At 39.2% G+C, this 17649-nt stretch overlaps 2 protein-coding genes across 5 annotated transcripts in view; one reads left to right on the top strand and one right to left on the bottom strand.

Moving 5' to 3' along the window:
* The window catches only part of NVL (nuclear VCP like), a 38468-nt gene extending 29713 nt beyond the window's left edge, over positions 1-8755 (bottom strand). Inside the window, exons 1-10 of the mRNA XM_054063119.1 lie at positions 8627-8755; positions 7935-8008; positions 6957-7009; positions 6766-6865; positions 5811-5865; positions 5071-5337; positions 3417-3543; positions 3059-3135; positions 2644-2778; positions 866-967 (exon numbers count right to left, since the gene is read on the bottom strand). Coding sequence (XP_053919094.1) covers positions 866-967; positions 2644-2778; positions 3059-3135; positions 3417-3543; positions 5071-5337; positions 5811-5865; positions 6766-6865; positions 6957-7009; positions 7935-8008; positions 8627-8683 — 1047 coding nt within the window. The 5' untranslated portion in view covers positions 8684-8755. The remainder of the gene's footprint in view (positions 1-865; positions 968-2643; positions 2779-3058; positions 3136-3416; positions 3544-5070; positions 5338-5810; positions 5866-6765; positions 6866-6956; positions 7010-7934; positions 8009-8626) is intronic.
* An 85-nt stretch (positions 8756-8840) lies between these two features.
* CNIH4 (cornichon family AMPA receptor auxiliary protein 4) overlaps positions 8841-17649 on the top strand; it is a 29477-nt gene continuing 20668 nt past the window's right edge. For 2 of the 4 annotated variants that reach the window (XM_054063131.1, XM_054063130.1), the window contains exons 1-4: positions 8862-8969; positions 9571-9651; positions 11904-12016; positions 17502-17642. In XM_054063131.1, the coding sequence (XP_053919106.1) occupies positions 8901-8969; positions 9571-9651; positions 11904-12016; positions 17502-17642 (404 nt within the window). In that variant the 5' untranslated portion in view covers positions 8862-8900. Of the gene's footprint in view, positions 8970-9231; positions 9406-9570; positions 9652-10500; positions 10570-11903; positions 12017-17501; positions 17643-17649 lie in introns of those variants that run through there. The other 2 variants (XM_009569721.2, XM_054063132.1) reach the window with 2 other exon arrangements.

Below are 17649 nucleotides of genomic sequence, written 5' to 3'. Positions count from 1 at the left end.
GTAAGTATACATAAAAAGATATGTAATTTCTGAAAACTCTGTGCAATGGTTTAATTTTATTCTAGATAACATCTTAACAGGTCTTTCTAAAAACTAAAATGTAGTATGAACTAGAACCCTAATAATTGTAATTATTAGAGCAGCACAATCAATCCTTTTGCCCCGTTTGGCATCCTTTTATACAGGAACATATTCCACACACCCATACATAGGTGTGGAGGAGAGTTGAAGAACAGAATAAAGTTGGAAAAACAGAACATTCTTTGAGATCAGGAACAGAAAACTGCCCTCACGAGACAAAACATTAGCCACATACAAAAAAAAAAAAAAGAAAAATCTTCATTTGTTTGAATTAAAATATCTCTTTCCTTCTTACTAAGTCTGAAAGTTGCACCACAGCAAGACTTCAACTTGTAACTTGACTTTTATGATATTTGTCACAAATTTCTTACTTTATACCTAAAACCCAAAGTCTTAAATCCCTCGCATTCACTCAAATTCCATGCAAAACCAGCAACCCCCTCCCTTGTAACTAAAAAGCCCAGTATATTGCTCTAACATATTTTTTACTTTTATAAATCAAGCCAAGTAGCTCCAAACAGGTAAATAATTTATGTTGATCCCTTGATATGGTGAACTATCTTTGGTCACGACTTCAGAACAGTAATCTTTTGCTCTATGACAGCATGACACTCAACACAATGAAATCCTAGCCACAGAAGGGGAGACACTATGACTTGTGCACAGCAGTATAAAGATTTCACTCACTAATATTCACTCAAATTCAAAACATAACAACAAAGTATGAATTTCTACAAAGAAGAGGACAAAAAATTCACAGTGTGATTTCCAATGGGCAGCTCACCACAGCCTGCTCAAACAATTCTCTCAGTTTCTGCTCAGATTCCCCTGACACACCGGACACCATCTCCGTTGCTGCCACTTTCAGCATTGGAAGCATAAGCTCCTGAAAGAGAAAAGGAATGTTGTATGATCCATCCAGAGGTTAGAAACGTTGGCTGTCCTAGAAGACAAATATTTTCCAATACAACATCTTTTACACCAAATATTACATAATCAAGACTAAAACTTAAAGAGCTTTTAAAAAAGATCAGTAGCATCCTCCATTTTAAAATGGGTCTGAGTCATCTGGCCAAATGAACAATAATGGATATAAAAATCGAGTTTCCCTAATTCTGATGGGTCTGAGTCATCTGGCCAAATGAACAATAATGGATATAAAAATCGAGTTTCCCTAATTCAGTTAGAGAACAACTTTGCACCCTGGTCCCCACCCCAGTCTTTCACAACACAGTTACTGCAGTTCATGTTTGGGCTCCCATCTTGAGAACACTGTCTATTTGCACCTGCAATAAAGCACTGCTTATTAGTGTGGAAAAGATCCCTCACCAGGTTTGGTTCCGTTAGATTTGCTCCAGAAATATCTGAGCAGGACTGTACAAGAAGGTACTTGTAAAGCCCATGCTCAAGGTTTTCTGCTATGAAAAATAAAGAAATAGAATTGTAACTTGGATAGACTCTAGAACACTAGCACTACAAGTAGCTGCAGCCTATTTCAAGGTCTTGGAATTACATATGAAAAAAATTCCTAATTTATATAAATCACAGCCACAAGAGGCACTATCTGGGGCTTGAAAGAGATAAATTGCCTTAAATAGCACTACTGAAAATGTCTTATTTAAGAAAAATTATTTAAGAAGTAGTCATGAAATTATATCACAAGACTAAAAATTTTTCACTTGTGTTGTGTTTATTTCCCCAAATTTAGTACCTTTCCAGGATACAAATATGCACGAAAGTATTAAATACCACCGAGTCATTCAATGGGTACCTTTTTACAGTAAAGTATTAAAAATAAAACCCCCAAAATTTTTCAATGAAAACATTTGAAACAATGCCAGAAAGGTGTAATCAACATTTAAGGAATAAACATCAGTATTTTCTTTCAAAGATAATAGCTGCACTATTAAAGTTCATAATTTACATGTGTCTAAATCTAATCTGTGACATTTAAGGAACAACTGTATTAAAGAAAAAGAAACATCCATGATTATCACTGAATAGCCCTAAATAGCCCCTAAATTTATATCCAAAACAGGCACATAGCAGCACAGAAGCCTCACCACACAGTGAACTATTAACATCAATAATATCATATGCTAAGAAACGATGAGTATGACAGAGGCAAGGCAATAACCAGTTTTGGAATTCAGTAATCACGGTTTAACGGATGTCACCCCATAGAATCATTGCAATGACTCATGAAAGAAGGTGAGGTTGGGTCCAGACTTGAAGCAAAATACTATGGTAAATTCAACCATAAGTATCTTCCTTTTATAGCTTTCTCAATATCCATACTTATATTTCTGTCCTGGGAATGCCTTAAAACAATTATGTCAAACACAAATCCCTCTCACTATGTTCCCTCTTTATACATTAGGTTCTATCAAGTAGAGATTCAGATGCAATTTAAAAGAAGTAAAGATGAATACAGTTTAGATTAAGACAGGAAGGAGAGAAAAGAGAAGCAGGAAAAGATCAAGTCTATCGCAAAGAGGAATTTTTTTTGTCTCTCTAAATGTAATTCAGCAAAAGAAGAAATTAAAATTAAAGCTATCTCACCCCAGCAATTGCCTGTGCAAGTAGTGTCTTTCCACATCCCGGTGGTCCATGTAAAAGAAAACCACGAGGTGGTACCACACCTAAGTGGTTATAGACTTCAGGATGACGGACATGAATGAGCATCTTGCATATTTCCTGATAAGAACAGGAGAGACCTCAATTTAAATTGCAGAAATTAGTGTCATAGTGTCATTGCTAATATGATAAACAAAGCAAAATAAAGCAGGTTCTGTTTATTAGTGTGATTTCAGTGACTGCTTTAAGGAAGGAAAGAACTCAAAACTTTTTTGCTATTGGCTCAAGCAGCTATTGTCAGCTCCACGCAGATGAATTCTGTCAGATTTCTTCTTGGTCATTTTTTATGCAACAATTTATGCAGTGCATTCTGTATCCCACAGATCATATTTTAACTAACCTTTAAAGTTTCATCATTGCCTCCTACATCCTCAAACTTCACTGAAGGATGGTAAAGCTCTGGTTGCTGGCTTCTAACTGTTAAGGAGGAAAATTCAGACATGGCATAATAGTAGTTGGTAACACTGAACCAGAAAGAACTCAGCCTAAACAATTAGCCAAGTACATGGAGTAGTGTTATTTTTTTGATAGATGATGAAGGACTGGAATACTTTTTTTAGTAAAATATTTAGGTTAAATTTCTTAACAAAACACTAAAGGTTACACCTCCGCACCTCAGAAAACACTTCTCTGGTAATGGCTTCCATGGTCAAATAATATCTCTTTGTTTGGAGTTGCATGACAAAATAACTTCTCACCTTTCCCTTTAAGTAAGACAGAAGCAATTTCTCCATCTACATCTGGAAATTCTTCTTTTTTTCTTTTTGCTCTCTTACCCTTTGTCTTCTTTCTTTCATTTTCCAAGACAGAAAATTCTGTTGATTTCTAGACCACAAAACCAGAATTATATATACAAAACCTTCCAAGTCAGTGAATTCCTGCAAATAGTTAAATGAACAAAATGTGCAAATGTCTGTGATGCCTAGCTGACTCACATCATATGAACGAACACAAGCAAGGCAGGAATTTAGCCCCTTCTTTTTGGAGAATTTTTGTTTCATTAGGATCTGCCTTTTTCTAAAGGATTGATTACACTGGTCATGTTTTTGCTCTAAGTACATACTTATAAGGAAAAAAAGCCAAACAATGCCCCCACCAAAAATCCCAAACCACTAACCAAAATCAAACCCCAGTTACTCGCGTACCATAGAGCATAGAATCACAGAATAGTTTGCCTTGGAAGGGACCTTAAAGATCATCCAGTTCCAAGCCCCCTGTGACGGACAGGGACACGCCTCACTAGACCAGGCTGCCTAAGGCCCCATCCAACCTGGCCCTGAGGTATCCACAGGGTCCCTGAGCAACCCACTTTGGGGATGAATAAAACTGTATCCATGTATTTACTCCAACAGAAACAATTTTTACTACTAGTGAGCCATTAGCTGTAAGAAAATATTACTTAGTGCTGATACAAGTTAACTGCATGTAAGAAAAGCACTAACACTGGAGAAATGAAAGAAAAGGTTCGATGAAAGTTAGGGTTTTGGGGTTTTGTTTTTTTTTTTTTTTAAGAGTACAGTACTGGAAATATGTTACAATTTTAAGATTGCCTTTTTATTCAATTTCTCTTATATAGAGAACACAATACTAATAAAAAAGGGATAATTACTAATAAATAAAGTGATAATTTGTAAAATCTGCCTAATTCAGCAAGTATTTGTTTAATTCAGAGAAGTAGATGTAAATGTAGTTCTTCCTTTACATAAAAAATGAGCATCCTGGCAAAACATCTGGTCAGCCAAACAACACAAACATTATCTCTGATACATAAATGAGAAGTTTTCAATAGCTGAACAAAGTTGTTTTTTTCTAAATAAGAAAAAAAATAAAAAAGAGAGTGTCACAAAGTGAGCAATAAGTATGGATGAGGAGTAGGAACTATTTTTAACTGCTTTACAAATCAATGAAATTTACTTTCAATTTCCCCCAAACTTCAGGTTTGCCCAGGATCACTAAGACTTATCTGCTGGCTAAGGGAGACTATATGCTGTGGCCACAGAATGCCAGCTGCTTCTTGTGGTTCCTGACAAGTGTAATAAATACCAGCTAAGTTCCACTTATCTTTCTCTCAGTATGGGCACTAACCTGGGTCTCTCCCTAATACTGAGCATTATATTTTCCTAAAAAAACTGTGGAGGAAATTCCTAATTTTGTGACTTTTTACCTCCCACACAAACATGCTTGAAATGAGCCAGCATATGTGTTTGCGATAAAAGTGATATATTTTAAAAATCCAGAAAGACAAACAATCCTTCTGGTCTTAGTATTACCCATCAGAAGCCTGTCAAATTACACAGGAAATTATATTCATATTTGCTACTTAAATCTCATTGAGTTTGTAAAATGCAGTACCTCAGAAATGAGCATCTTCTTGTCTCCTTCTCCATCCTCAGAAAGGTCAATGAAAAAGTCTTTTCCACATGGGGTTTTATCAATGAACCAGCCCCCATCAGAGATTCGTGTTGCAACTTGTGCTTCTGATGAGACAGTGCTTGTTCGAGGACCTGTATGCACAGGATGGGGGGTTTCCATTGGGTCATTTTTTGGAGTGGTCGGAACAGAATTGGGATTTCCTTTCTTGTATAAGCTCAACAGGGAACTGTTCATGTGATTTGTAGACTGCAGATTCAAGCGTGTTTAAAGAAAACATCCAAGTTATAACTTAGATTATTTATATTAAGAGACCAATAAAAACTTTAATAAACCTCAGTTAGCATCTTTGCTGGAGAAAGCAGTCCTGCATCTTCCTACCCACTCCTCTGCAAATCAAATGACTGCATACAAAACTATATCTTCTGGTTGAAAAAACAACAGCCTTTGTAAGTATTAGTCAGATGTGTCAGTTCCTTCAATTACTTCATTTGATAGCCAAGTCTTTTAGGCCTCCCATGTGCTTTCCTCAAAAGTGATTCCCCACCACAGGCTCTTTCTTCTTCTTAGAAAGCAGCCTCCTTTTAGCTCTATAGAGTCTCAAGTGGAATTGCCAGCTCTGGCCATACTTACCTCCATTCGTAAACTCTCCAAGCGCGTTGCAATTTCACAGCACAGAATCATGTGATATGCAAAAACAATCATAATAAAATACAACTTACTAGATCTTCTGGATAATCATCATCATCAGAGACATCCGTGGCACTTCCTTCAGTCCTTTACATAGAAGGAAGACAAAAACTATCAATGTATTAGAGCATAACTGGAAGTGCGACACCCACAAAACAGAACAAATGCAATTTCCTTAACATGGTTCCCCACAATCATGATCTGTAGTCTAAGAGTAGGCAAAACTCCTGACTAGGACATTCTAAAATTACTACTACGAAGAGTTAAAAAATGCATCCTTTCCAAGCTTGTGATGAGTTGGATCAAGGTGGCAACCTGGCTGAAAGGCAGTCCTAAAAAGAAGCAATGTCATATCAATCTGATTCAGTTCACCAAGAGATCACACAATCAGCAGTGTTGGCACAACGGAAGTGGTAGCAAATCACTGCTGAACTAGACTAGTCCTTCTGACAACAATGTCCTAATCTGTCACAGGTATCTGTCACAGGTATCTGTCACAACCAGAACAGTCCATGAGACTCTGCACAGGGTGAGGAGTCAGGAAATCTTATTTCCAATTTCATACTCCATGGTGAATACCCAGATCTGAATAGCCTGTCTAGTAGTCTTGAAAATCTCTCAAGTTCAGCTAATAACTCTCACACCAAGAAAGACTAAGAATAAAACAAAACAACTGAATCACATAATGACTGATGCCTCATATGGAAATCTGTCAAGGAAGCCCCAAGGTTATCCACTAATTCAGGGCTATATGCTCCCCATAATGAAGAAATCATGATTGGCTTTAGTACCTGTTTTTCTTCAGTAAAAAAATAAATGCTTCTATTAATCACAGGTAACTTCTAATGAAGACAAGCCTACAGAAAATCAAGGATCTATCTGTAACTTTTTAACTACCAAAATTAAATAATATGAAGACAGAAAACTTCAAAGAAATGTTAAACACTAATGTCATTTTAAAAGTAATATAACGGTAAAAATTCTCACTCCTCATTTTCGTCTTGTTGTCTTGCTCTTTTTGCCACATGTTCAGCCTCTAAAACTGCTAAATCTTCTTGTTCTTTTTCATTACTGATTATTCTGAACACTGAAAGGAAAAAAGTTTCAAATGTGTTAAGAGAACAGCCAAAGCATAATCAAAGATTTTGGCATCTTGGACATAACAGTAACAGAAGTACCTTTTTCAACTTGTATTCTAAAAGCATTTCTTTTTCTTCGTCCATATTCTGCACTGAAAAACAAACAAACAAAACCCCTAAATACGTTGCACCAACACAAGTTCTTATTAAAACCCAACTTTGTGAAAATATGATTGCTTTTTCTTAAGCCTGGAATATCTCAATCACTGAGATGAAACAAACCCACTAAACTATACTGGTCACTAAAGGGATGGTCACTAAAAATTATCAAGGTCCTCTTTAACTGTAGATACAGAGAAGCAGCAATGTACAAATGAGCACATTGGACTCTATTTCACAAGAATACCGATTTTTTAACTTTAATTCAAACAAAACCACACAGACACACAACTATGGTTTAGAAAGAACAGTCCAGTGAGGAATAACTATGATAATTAACAGTTGCTGTAAGAAAATCTTACTGAGTGAGCAACCTTAAATGCAAACAAAAATCATCAAAATAGTAGTTTTACTTACTGAGGGTATATTTTGTTCATTTGCCTCAGTTGACAGAGGAAAACCAAAAAATAACAGAACATGCAAATTCGAATGAACATACTTTCCCACCTTCATTAACCCCTGCACCCACCAACTCAACCTCACTCCCCACCCAGAAGAGCGTAACATCCTAAAAATAATGTGGCAAGACCGATCGTCCCACTGAGCGACTGAGCAAGATTTAATGTCTTACTCAATCCTGTATCTCCCCATCTACCTGCACCAAAGTGTTATTTTCCCTCACGCACCAAACCCAAACCACAACTGGATCTTGCAATGCTGCCAATGCATTAATGAAATATAAGTTATTAGATATAGTAGCAGAGGAAAACACTGGAGTGGAAATCAACCTGAACAACTGGTAATGAAGTTAACATAAAGAAAATTAAAATTTTGATTAAAAATACACAACTGCAAAATAACAAGATAATATATTCCATTTGTTGAATGTAGAATACAAGAATACAAATCTTTGCTCACCTGTATGTTTTCTGCAAATCAGATGCTAGAACTCCAATATCAACATACTCGCCGCATTTACTACTTGCAAGATACTGAAATGAAGAATTTTGAGCAGCCAATAAAATCATTGTCAATAACTTCATCAGAACAGCTAGTTCTAATATGCCTATTTCAAACTCTACCCTTCTTAGAAGACAAAATGAAAATCAGAAACAGTTTTGAACTGCCTTGGAACACCCTAGACAGTACTTTCTAATGAACTATTTGTGAAGACAAAGCTAACTGGCTGCTACATTTCCCAGGCAAAAGGAGCATAGGAGAGAAAGAGAGGGAGGGAGAGGAAAGGAGAAAAAAGGAAGGAGGGAGAGGAATGAAGGGAGGAAGGGGAACAGAGGAAGAGGGATAAAAAGAGAGGAATAGGGAGGGAAGAAGGAAGAGGAACAGAGCGAGAGCGAGAGTGAGGAACAGAGTGAGGGAGGGAGGAAGAGGGAGGAAGGAGGAAGAAAGATTGGGGGACGGAGGAAGAGAGAGGGAGGGAGAGGGAGGAATGAAAAGGGAAGATACAGAAGGAGGGAAAGGGAGGAAGAAAGAGAGAGGGATGGAGAGAAAGGGAGGAAGGAAGAGAGAGGGTTGGAGGGAAGAACAGAAGGAAAGAGGAGGAACGCAGAGAGGGAGGGAGAGGTCTGGCCCCGCCGCTGCCCGGGCAGTACCTGCTTCACGCGCTGCTTCAGCCGCAGATCCACGAACCTCCCCTGCCGGCTCCGCATGGCGGCCACAAGCTCCGGCCGAGGTCCCCTCCCCGGTCCGGGCTGCCCGGCACTCTGCCTGCGCGGGGCGGCCGGCGGCGAGAGGGCTGGCAGCGCGGGCAGCGCACGCAGGCGGCGCCAAGGCGCCCCCGCCGCGCCAGGGCCCCTGGCAGCACCGCCCCCGCTGCCGCACGGACTCCATCTCCCGGCGTGCAGCGCGCGGGCGGCGCGCGGCGCCATGGAGTCTGTGGTCTTCATTTTCTCGCTTATCGACTGCTGCGCCCTCATCTTCCTCTCCGTCTACTTCGTATCCTTCTCAGTGCGCTGAAGCGCACGGTGGGGAAGGACTGGGGCTGCTCCTGGCGGGGCCGGGCGTGCTGAGGGGCAGCCGTGGGCGGCAGAGCGGGGCTGGGTGAGGGCCTGTGCGGGACCAGGGCCGTGGCTCCCTCCCTCCCTCCCTCCCTCTCTCTCTCTCTCCTTCTCCGTCTCCCTCATCTCCCTTCTCTCTCTTCCCTTGCCCCCTCCGCCTCCCTTCCCTCCCCCCGCCTTCTCGCAGGGTGAAGGCCAGTGGCAGAGGCTCCTTCCCTCTGGCGAGTGCCGCTGGCAGGGTCTCTCTCCTGGTAGGCAGGAGCCCCGCGCTGCAGGGAAATGGCAAGTGATTCGGGGCCAAAATCCGATCACTCCTTTCAAGGGCTGGAGCGCAGGCCCGCAGGCTGCCAGGGCGTGAGCGGCCGGTGCTGAAGGTAACGCACTGTGCCTCGGCAGAAGTAGCATGTACTTGGCATTGGTGTGGAGGAAGGGGCATTGAAGCGTGCTTGACGCCCTCAGGAATTACTCGGGCCGAAAAAGTTACACCCAGTCTTTTAGTTGTAAGGATCCCTTACTCTATTGTATATGCGACCTTATAGCTGGGAGACCAGTTCCTCAAGAAACAAGAGTTTCTGTGTTCTCTGATACAAAGTTGCCTGCAGTCTTTGCTGTCTGGCACGGTGAGAATGTAAATGCACTGATTTGGCTTTCTATCTTTCTGAATAAAAGGGAGTTGGTGCTTGTATATTTTAAGATTCTGATGCTATTTCAGAATCTATCCAGTCCTCCTAACAGAAAAAAAAGGTACAGAAATGCTTGAAATAAGTTAATCCTAGAAGGATAACTTACTTGTTGATAAATGAAAACACTTCACCTATTTTTTAGGGAAAGAAAAAAATCTCATGGTTTTTCATATTCTTCAAGACAAAGACTGTGAGCTTTACAGGACATGACATGATGGTGTGCACACATGCATCTGAAGCCTTTTTTGAGGTTAATTTCCTGTGTGAAATCTTCAAGTTTCAGTTGCTGAAAGTTCATTTTATAATGACATTACCTTCTTATTTCCTAGAAAAGCACGAGTTAATCCAATGTCAGTGTAAATGTGAAGAAGGTAGATCCAGTTCTTAAAACAGCACTGTTTGGCTTTACTGTAGAGAGACTTTAAAAAGTGTATTGATATTTTCTTCCTTTTAAGTTCTGCTTTCAACTGTTGTAGTAATAGTTCTGATACTAAAAATATTGTCTTCTTCCCTGGTCTAAGTGTTGAATTGAACTTTAGCACTTGTGCAACAGTTGTCTTTGGAAAAAACCACAATAAAATCACTTGGCCTAATGATAAAATGTGGCCCAACTTTCTACCTAAAGTAGGAATGAGTTATAACTAATTGAAATATACCTTTGGCAGGTCAACTGTAGAACAAGACAGTGCGTGCTGAGAGCAGAGTGCTGTCCCTAATTTATTGGATAAAAATAAAGCTTTGTGTATTCTGAGTTACCGCACAGTTTTTCCTTATCTTGTATCTCAGATAATTACACTATCAGATTTGGAATGTGACTACATTAACGCTAGATCATGCTGCTCAAAGCTCAATAAAGTAAATTATTCTTCTTTGCATTTAATGTGGTTTAAGAAAACAGCCTTCATTTTAGCATCACAAATAACGGGTTATTATAATGTATACCTGAAGAGCATTGTTTTGGCAAGATTTTGCATGAATCTTTTATTTCAGTCTGCTTGTCTTTGTCATAGAATCATAGAATACTTAGGCTTGGAAGGGACCTTAAAGATCATCTAGTTCCAACTCCCCTGCCCTGGGGCAGGGACATCACACTAAATCAGGCTGCCCAAGGCCCCATCCAACATGGCCTTGAACACCTCCAGGGATCCGCAACTTTCCTTGGCAACCTGTTCTAGTGTCTCACTACTCTCATGGTAAAGAAATTCTTCCTAATGTCCAGTCTAAATGTGCCCCTCTCCATTTTATACCTGTTCCGCCTCATCCTATCACCACAAACCTTTATGAATAGCCCCTCTCCAGCTTTCCTGTAGGCCTCCTTCAGGTACTGGAAGGTCACTATGCCCATCGGATGCCCATCTTTCAGCAAATTCAGTCATGAAAGGCTGTTCTACTGACCTGTGGTGCTCTGAGGTGGGCTGCTACTCTGAATTTGGGAGCTGAGACTTAACTCTTCACAGAGCTCAGGAGTTCTGTGATTTTGTTCTTGTAGATGTGCCACACCAGGGCTGTCTACTTGTGACTGAACTCCAAGATCTTTATAGCAACTCTGATACTTCAATATAATTTATAACCTCTTTTGAACTGTGGAGAGTTTTACCATAATGAGAAAAAGTACTATTTTAACCAAATCTGATTTAATGAAATCAGTTTCAAGCAATGTGTCCTTCCTACATGGGTGATCACTTTGATTTAAAGGTATTTTCTTTCTTAATAGAATACTAGAGGATACTGTCAAGCCAAGAATTATCAAGGGATCACTCAATTTAACTATGCCTGTTTTCATGCTGATCAACTTTACTATCTGTTCCAAGCTGTGTTTGTATGTCCTAACTGTGCAGATTTTAATTGTCTGCTTCTCCCATTCCTAAATCTACTGTTCTCTGCAGTGATTCCAAATGAGCACTGTATACTTTCTTATCTTGCTACTGCGAGTTACAAGATTTTTTTAATACTTGGATAAAGTACCTCTGTTATAATATCTTGGGTCCTGATTTCTGGCTTACTCACATGGAATCTGTCTGAAGTTATTAATTTACCCACATTGTGATGAAATTGCATACTCCTGCCATGAATTTTGTTGTGAGCTTTACATGATTAAAGTCAGAGGATAACTCCAAATAGATATCTTTTTTTCCGAAAGGAATTTACATTTGTGTATGTAACATTTTTCTTTTCTTCCCTTTTTACAGTGGGTGGTCCCTGAGGTGATTGGCCACGCTGTTGTAACTGTATTAATGCTTATTTCATTGCACTGGTTCATCTTTCTCCTTAATTTGCCAGTAGCAACATGGAATATATATAGGTAAGTGCAAAGGAGGGGGGTGTGCTTTTTTTTTTCAGTTACTTGTTTAGTTTTACGTGAAGTATGAACATAAATAATATGTCTTGATGAGATGTTTCGGTTGTGTTCTTGAGCTTTAACAGTCTTCGTGGGTCTAACTAACATGAAACTCTCCTCGCAATTAAAATTGCGAGAAACCCAACAATGCAAAGTATACGAAAACTTTTGACCTTTGTGTTCTCTCTAGTGCCCAGGAATCTTGATTTGTGAGTCATTCCCAAGTTTGTAGAAAATAATGAATGTTAATTGGGATTATAAAGTAGTACTGCAAAGATAGTTATTTTTTTCTGTGCTGTGCCTACATGCCCAATAGCAATATCAGCGTAAAAGTACTTAGGTCAGCATGGCTGATAGTTGTAAAACCATTAAGCACCCTCCTTGATTTACTGTCTCATCTCTCCCCGTTGTTTGCATTGGTTTTGGTGCCCTATCTTGCTTCTTTGTATTTGGAAGGGTTTGCAGACTTTGTCTTATGATGACTGTCAGTGTTACTGATCTTTGTACACTGGACCGTCCAGTGCTTTGAAGTTGTTTACTTACCAGGAGTAGTTTCCATGTGGCAGCATGGGGACTCTCAGTTAAAAAATGTCATTTTCATTTTGTATCAGTTGATGTGCAGAGAATCGAACCTTTACAGATGTCATGCTAATGAAAACTGGGTGTGGGTTTGTTGCATGTTGGCTCTAATCACTGCACTACAGGAAGTCCAAAAGACAAAATGTTTAAGATATGAAAAATTGGCTCTAATTCTTGTTTGCCTGAACCTCCTAGGGCTAATTATTTGCAGCAATGGGTTGAATTGCTGGGAAGATTAAACAAGGGGTTTCATAGCTCTCATTAAAAACAAGTTGAGGATCCCTTTACTGATAACCTGGTTGTTCTTGGGCAAAATTTCCATACATTTCTCACTCTTGTTTTCTACAAAATGGCTAGCAGAGCCTTCAAATGTTTCTAAGCTGGAGTAACAAAAGATGGTGTAACTTGTATCCTTAATGAACAAATGTTGCCTAAATGCACACACAGGGATAGTTTTCTTTGGCCACACCTAGGTAGGTCTGTATTATACCCTGTTGCACAAAATGACCCGTGTTCCCTTTGGTATCTGCTAGCAAGCGTGGACTTCGCATTTGGTATTTCATTTAGGCTGGGCTCTTCTGCAGAGACACCCAGGAAATATTTTGCTTTGAGGCTTTGATGCTTTCATGTATTGGTTAGCCATTTGCGGCTTTCTTTTGCTACTTATGTTAATGTTTAAAGTAGCCACTTCCTTTCCCTTCTAAACCTGGTGTGAGAGAATTTTAAAAGATACAATTATTTCTGTTTCCACACTTCAGACAGTAAGCTTTGACTGCAATTTTGAATTGACAGCTCTCATTTTGGGTTTGTCATACGTAGGGTAGATATTCTGAATATCCTAAAATCTAGGATAATTTCCTCAATTTTAGGTGTGCAATGTAGGTAATAAATGAATATGACAGTATGGTACTTTGCCTGTCCTGCCACAAGAAGTCAAAATGTTAAGCCTGGATTGCTAATCCTGCCTTCTTTCTGAGGATCAAAGGGGCTCACTCACATAAATAGCCTGGACTATTCCATGGATAGTGAGAGTTAGTCTGCAAAAGCAACTGTGTTGTTTAGCATTATAAAGGAAATCTGATGATTTGGGGCTGAAGTTACATTTGACCCTGTGTTCAATAGACAAAAGGTATGGTAGTCAGAAAACCAGTGGACTGTAAAGTAGTTTGAATACACTGAAGAGGGCAGAAGGTGTCAATTACTAAACTAGGATTAAGTGGGAACAGATGAAGTGTGAACCCATTATCATGAGCCACCAACTTCCAGCATCAGCTGAATGTGTTTAGATCTTCTTCACATTGTAGTATCTCAACAACCAGTTACTGGAGTAAATGTCATTGCACATGAATTCAGGAAGCATTGAGATTATCATTCTACTCCAAGGTGAATATAGAAATCAACATAATTGTGTTGAGATTGAAGAAGTCTGTATTTTGTAGTACATTTAAGGCATAATAGAGAGAAAGGTGGAATAATAATCCCTTCCCCATATGCTTTTTCCTTCAAAACCTGTTTAATCTTGGTGAGTAAATGGTGTGGTTACAGGCTGTACTGGCTTAATTTACTAAGTGTCTCAATGATTTCAGTGGGAGTAGAGAGGCTTTGTGTGAAAGGGCATCAAGAACAAAAGCTGTGAGAGATAAATTGGTCAAAAACAGCACCAGGGGAGACTTTCAGAGTTGCAGCTTGTTCATTGTAATATCCTACTGTCCCTTCTTCAGCATACTCGGATGCTCATTTAATTTGGTTTATTTCTTGCTGAATTTTGTAATGTCTTACACAGTCTCTAGTGGGACATAGTTTTATCTTACATTCTTCTTGTTTTAAAACTAGGTATTGAAGCAGTTTATTCAAAATCTAATCATGTTTCAAAATAGATACTTTTTTAGTTCTCAAATATATCTTAGACCTGCTACTATGCAAAAGAAGGAAGAATTACAAAGGAATGCTCACTGTGACAAGACAAAAAGAAAGCAACTCTGAAAAAAAAAGAAGAAAGTTGAACACTTTCCTTTTGCATGTCCAGAGGAGGGCAACAAAGCTGGTGAAGGGGCTGGAGAACAAGTCTTATGAGGAGCAGCTGAGGGAACTTGGGTTGTTTAGCCTGGAGAAAAGGAGGCTGAGGGGACACCTTGTTGCTCTCTTCAGCTACCTGAAAGGAAGTTGTAGAGAGGTGAGTGTTGGTCTCTTCTCCCAAGTGACAGGCAATAGGATGAGAGGGAATGGCCTCAAGTTACACCACGGCAGGTTAAGATTGGACATTAGGAAAAAAATTTTCACCAAAAGGCTTGTAAAACATTGGGAAAGGCTGCCCAGGGAAGAAGTGGAGTCACCATCCCTGGAAGTATTTGTAGGTATGGTGCTTAGTGACATCCTTTTGTGGTGGAGTTGCCAGTGTTAGGTTAAGGGTTGGACTTGATGATCTTTAAGGTCTTTTCCAATGTAACTGATTCTGTGATTCACTGATTCTTTTTTGTTATATAGACATGCTTGAGGCAATAGGTGAAAATAATGTGATTCTTGTCATGTCTTTAAGTGCTTCATATCCCACTTAAAACTGAAGGAGTAAGAAAAAAAAAAGTCTTCGAAATACAATAAAAATTCTGACCAGGACTTCTACATCCCTTACAAAATTGTGTGATCTAGAGGGAAACCTCCTGTGGTGGCAGCTTCCACTGACTAGAGATAGTGTGTGGTTTTCCTGCAGAAGTTTTTTTGTTTAGAGGGTAACAGTTGGCTTGAGTTGTTTGTCAGCATCTGGCACCTTGTATCCAGGACTACAGTTCTTTAGACGTTTAATATCAGCTGTACTTGCTTGTGGGTCTCTTGGGAAAAACTACCTCAAAAGTTTTGCAAGCTTTAATTAAGTTGTATCATTTAATTGTGATCATTCTTTTAATTGTGATCATTTTCTTAAAAAGCAAAACTAAGAAATACTACCTTTATGGCACTTGTAGCCTAGAGATCTAATAAAACTATGCACTCTAGGATAAATTGATAAAGGAAACTTGTCTTCTTCCTTTTATTTCAATAAAATGAATTACATTCCAGAAAATAATTTGCGTTATAATACTAAAAATAGAACAATTGTTAAACCTTCAAATTTAGAAGATACTTTCAAAGTGTAATTACTTCACATGAAGCATTTTAGTGGGACATAATTGTCTTCGTTATTAATCAAATACACTGCAGTGCTTTGTAATGCCTCTGAGCTATAAAGACAAAGATTGTGATCTTAACTTTTTCTTCTTTTTTTGTTGCTGCTGCTAGAAAACATCTGTGTTTCCTGTTCCCTTTCTTTCCCTCCTGTTACTGAAATGAGTGTTGTAAGAGGTGGACAAGTGCCTTTTGGAGTAGAAGTATATAAAGAAAATCAAAAAGTGTTCGGTTCTGAGAGCATGCTTTTGCTCCAGGTGTAAGACGGGAAGTTAAATTCCAGTAAAGGGTATTAATCCAGGATGGGATGTGCCAGGAAGTGCCTGTGTGACACTTAAGTGAAATAATCTTACCCTTATAGACTGAGCTCAGCTGGAGCGACAACTTTATTTGCTTGCATTGAGAAAATTATGACAAAAGAACATGCTGCTTATTGAATTGTCACATTTGTTTTGCTGTATTCTTACTTTTGCTTATGTTTCATTCTTGTTATTCTATGGGTTCAGACAGCAGTACTTCTTGAGTTCTGCCCAGCCCTCATCCTGTCAGCCTCAGTGTCCACTGAGGTTGTGACAAAGATGGGAGTAACATCCTTTTTTTTGTCTTAAGCTGTCTCATTTTAACCACTGGAGTTTGATTATCTGTTTGGGGTTGCTTTGTAAACAAGTCTCTAATTCTTAGCAAAATTAATTCATTTCCAGACACTTTCATCTAATGTCTTTGCACTGTTAGTAGATATTTCCTTCATAACACCGAGTAACCATGAAAGCAATTAAAATGAATTGGAATTGGCTATTACCTGAAACTTTCCCATTTACACATGAGAAGCTGGGCTGATGCTTTTAGTACTTCTTAGTACTTCTTGTCCTCTTGGTCTTGTTTGTGGGTTGTAGTGGTGATGTTGCAAAACTCGTGGCATTCTTTACCTGCTATGCAAGCCAGTAACACAAAGTCAAGGTATTGAGTTTTATTCCAGTTTGCACAATTGGGGTGTTTGTTGAGTAATCTTGCAAAACTAGCACACCTTAAGAGACTTTCACACAGTATTTATCCCATTCTTCACTAACAAGCCTCTGCTTGTAATAACCAATAAATGTAAATCTGATGTAATCTATTTTATCTGTGTCTTACTGGCTAATTCGGTCCTCACTCGGGATGTAAATTAGCTCTGCAAGCCCTCTAGTGTCCAAATTGTTGGTTGGAAGGTTTCTTAGGTCAGCGGTCAGTGAGGCAGTTGCGATGCCCCTTGCCAAAATCACCTCTGTCCAGTTCCTTCAAAAATTCTGCTGAGTTCATGTTAGCTGGCAAACCATCAGCTTGGGATCCTGCCGAGACAATGGTCTTCCTTTTGGTTTAGACAGGTCTCTTGATGAAAGGGCTTCTATGTTCTTTTCATTTGCCATACGCAAAAGAAGCTTAATTACATTCTACAAGTCATTAATAGGTGCTAACCTATTTTAGAGACCTTTCAGCAGGATTTTCTGGTTCCTATTTTCAAATGCATTTTTACATTTGGTCTCAGTGACAAAGGTACATGCGATATCCTGAAACTGAAATCAATCAAAAAGGTGCTTCCTTATGTTGAATTATGAAACAATTCTGGAGATGCAAGTCCTTCCTGTGCAAGCTCTCTCTCCCCCTCCCTTTCCTCTCCCCCTCCCTCACGTTTTGATGACTGTACTTCTGTTGCTTTTTTTTTTCCTCTAACTTCCAGGTACATTATGGTGCCAAGTGGAAACATGGGGGTGTTTGATCCCACAGAGATCCATAACCGAGGACAATTGAAATCACACATGAAGGAAGCCATGATTAAACTAGGCTTTCACCTGCTCTGTTTCTTCATGTACCTTTACAGGTTAGTT

Source organism: Cuculus canorus, chromosome 3 (assembly GCF_017976375.1).
Source record: "Cuculus canorus isolate bCucCan1 chromosome 3, bCucCan1.pri, whole genome shotgun sequence".
NCBI lineage: Eukaryota > Metazoa > Chordata > Aves > Cuculiformes > Cuculidae > Cuculus > Cuculus canorus.
This window is presented reverse-complemented; position numbering and strand designations above follow the sequence as displayed.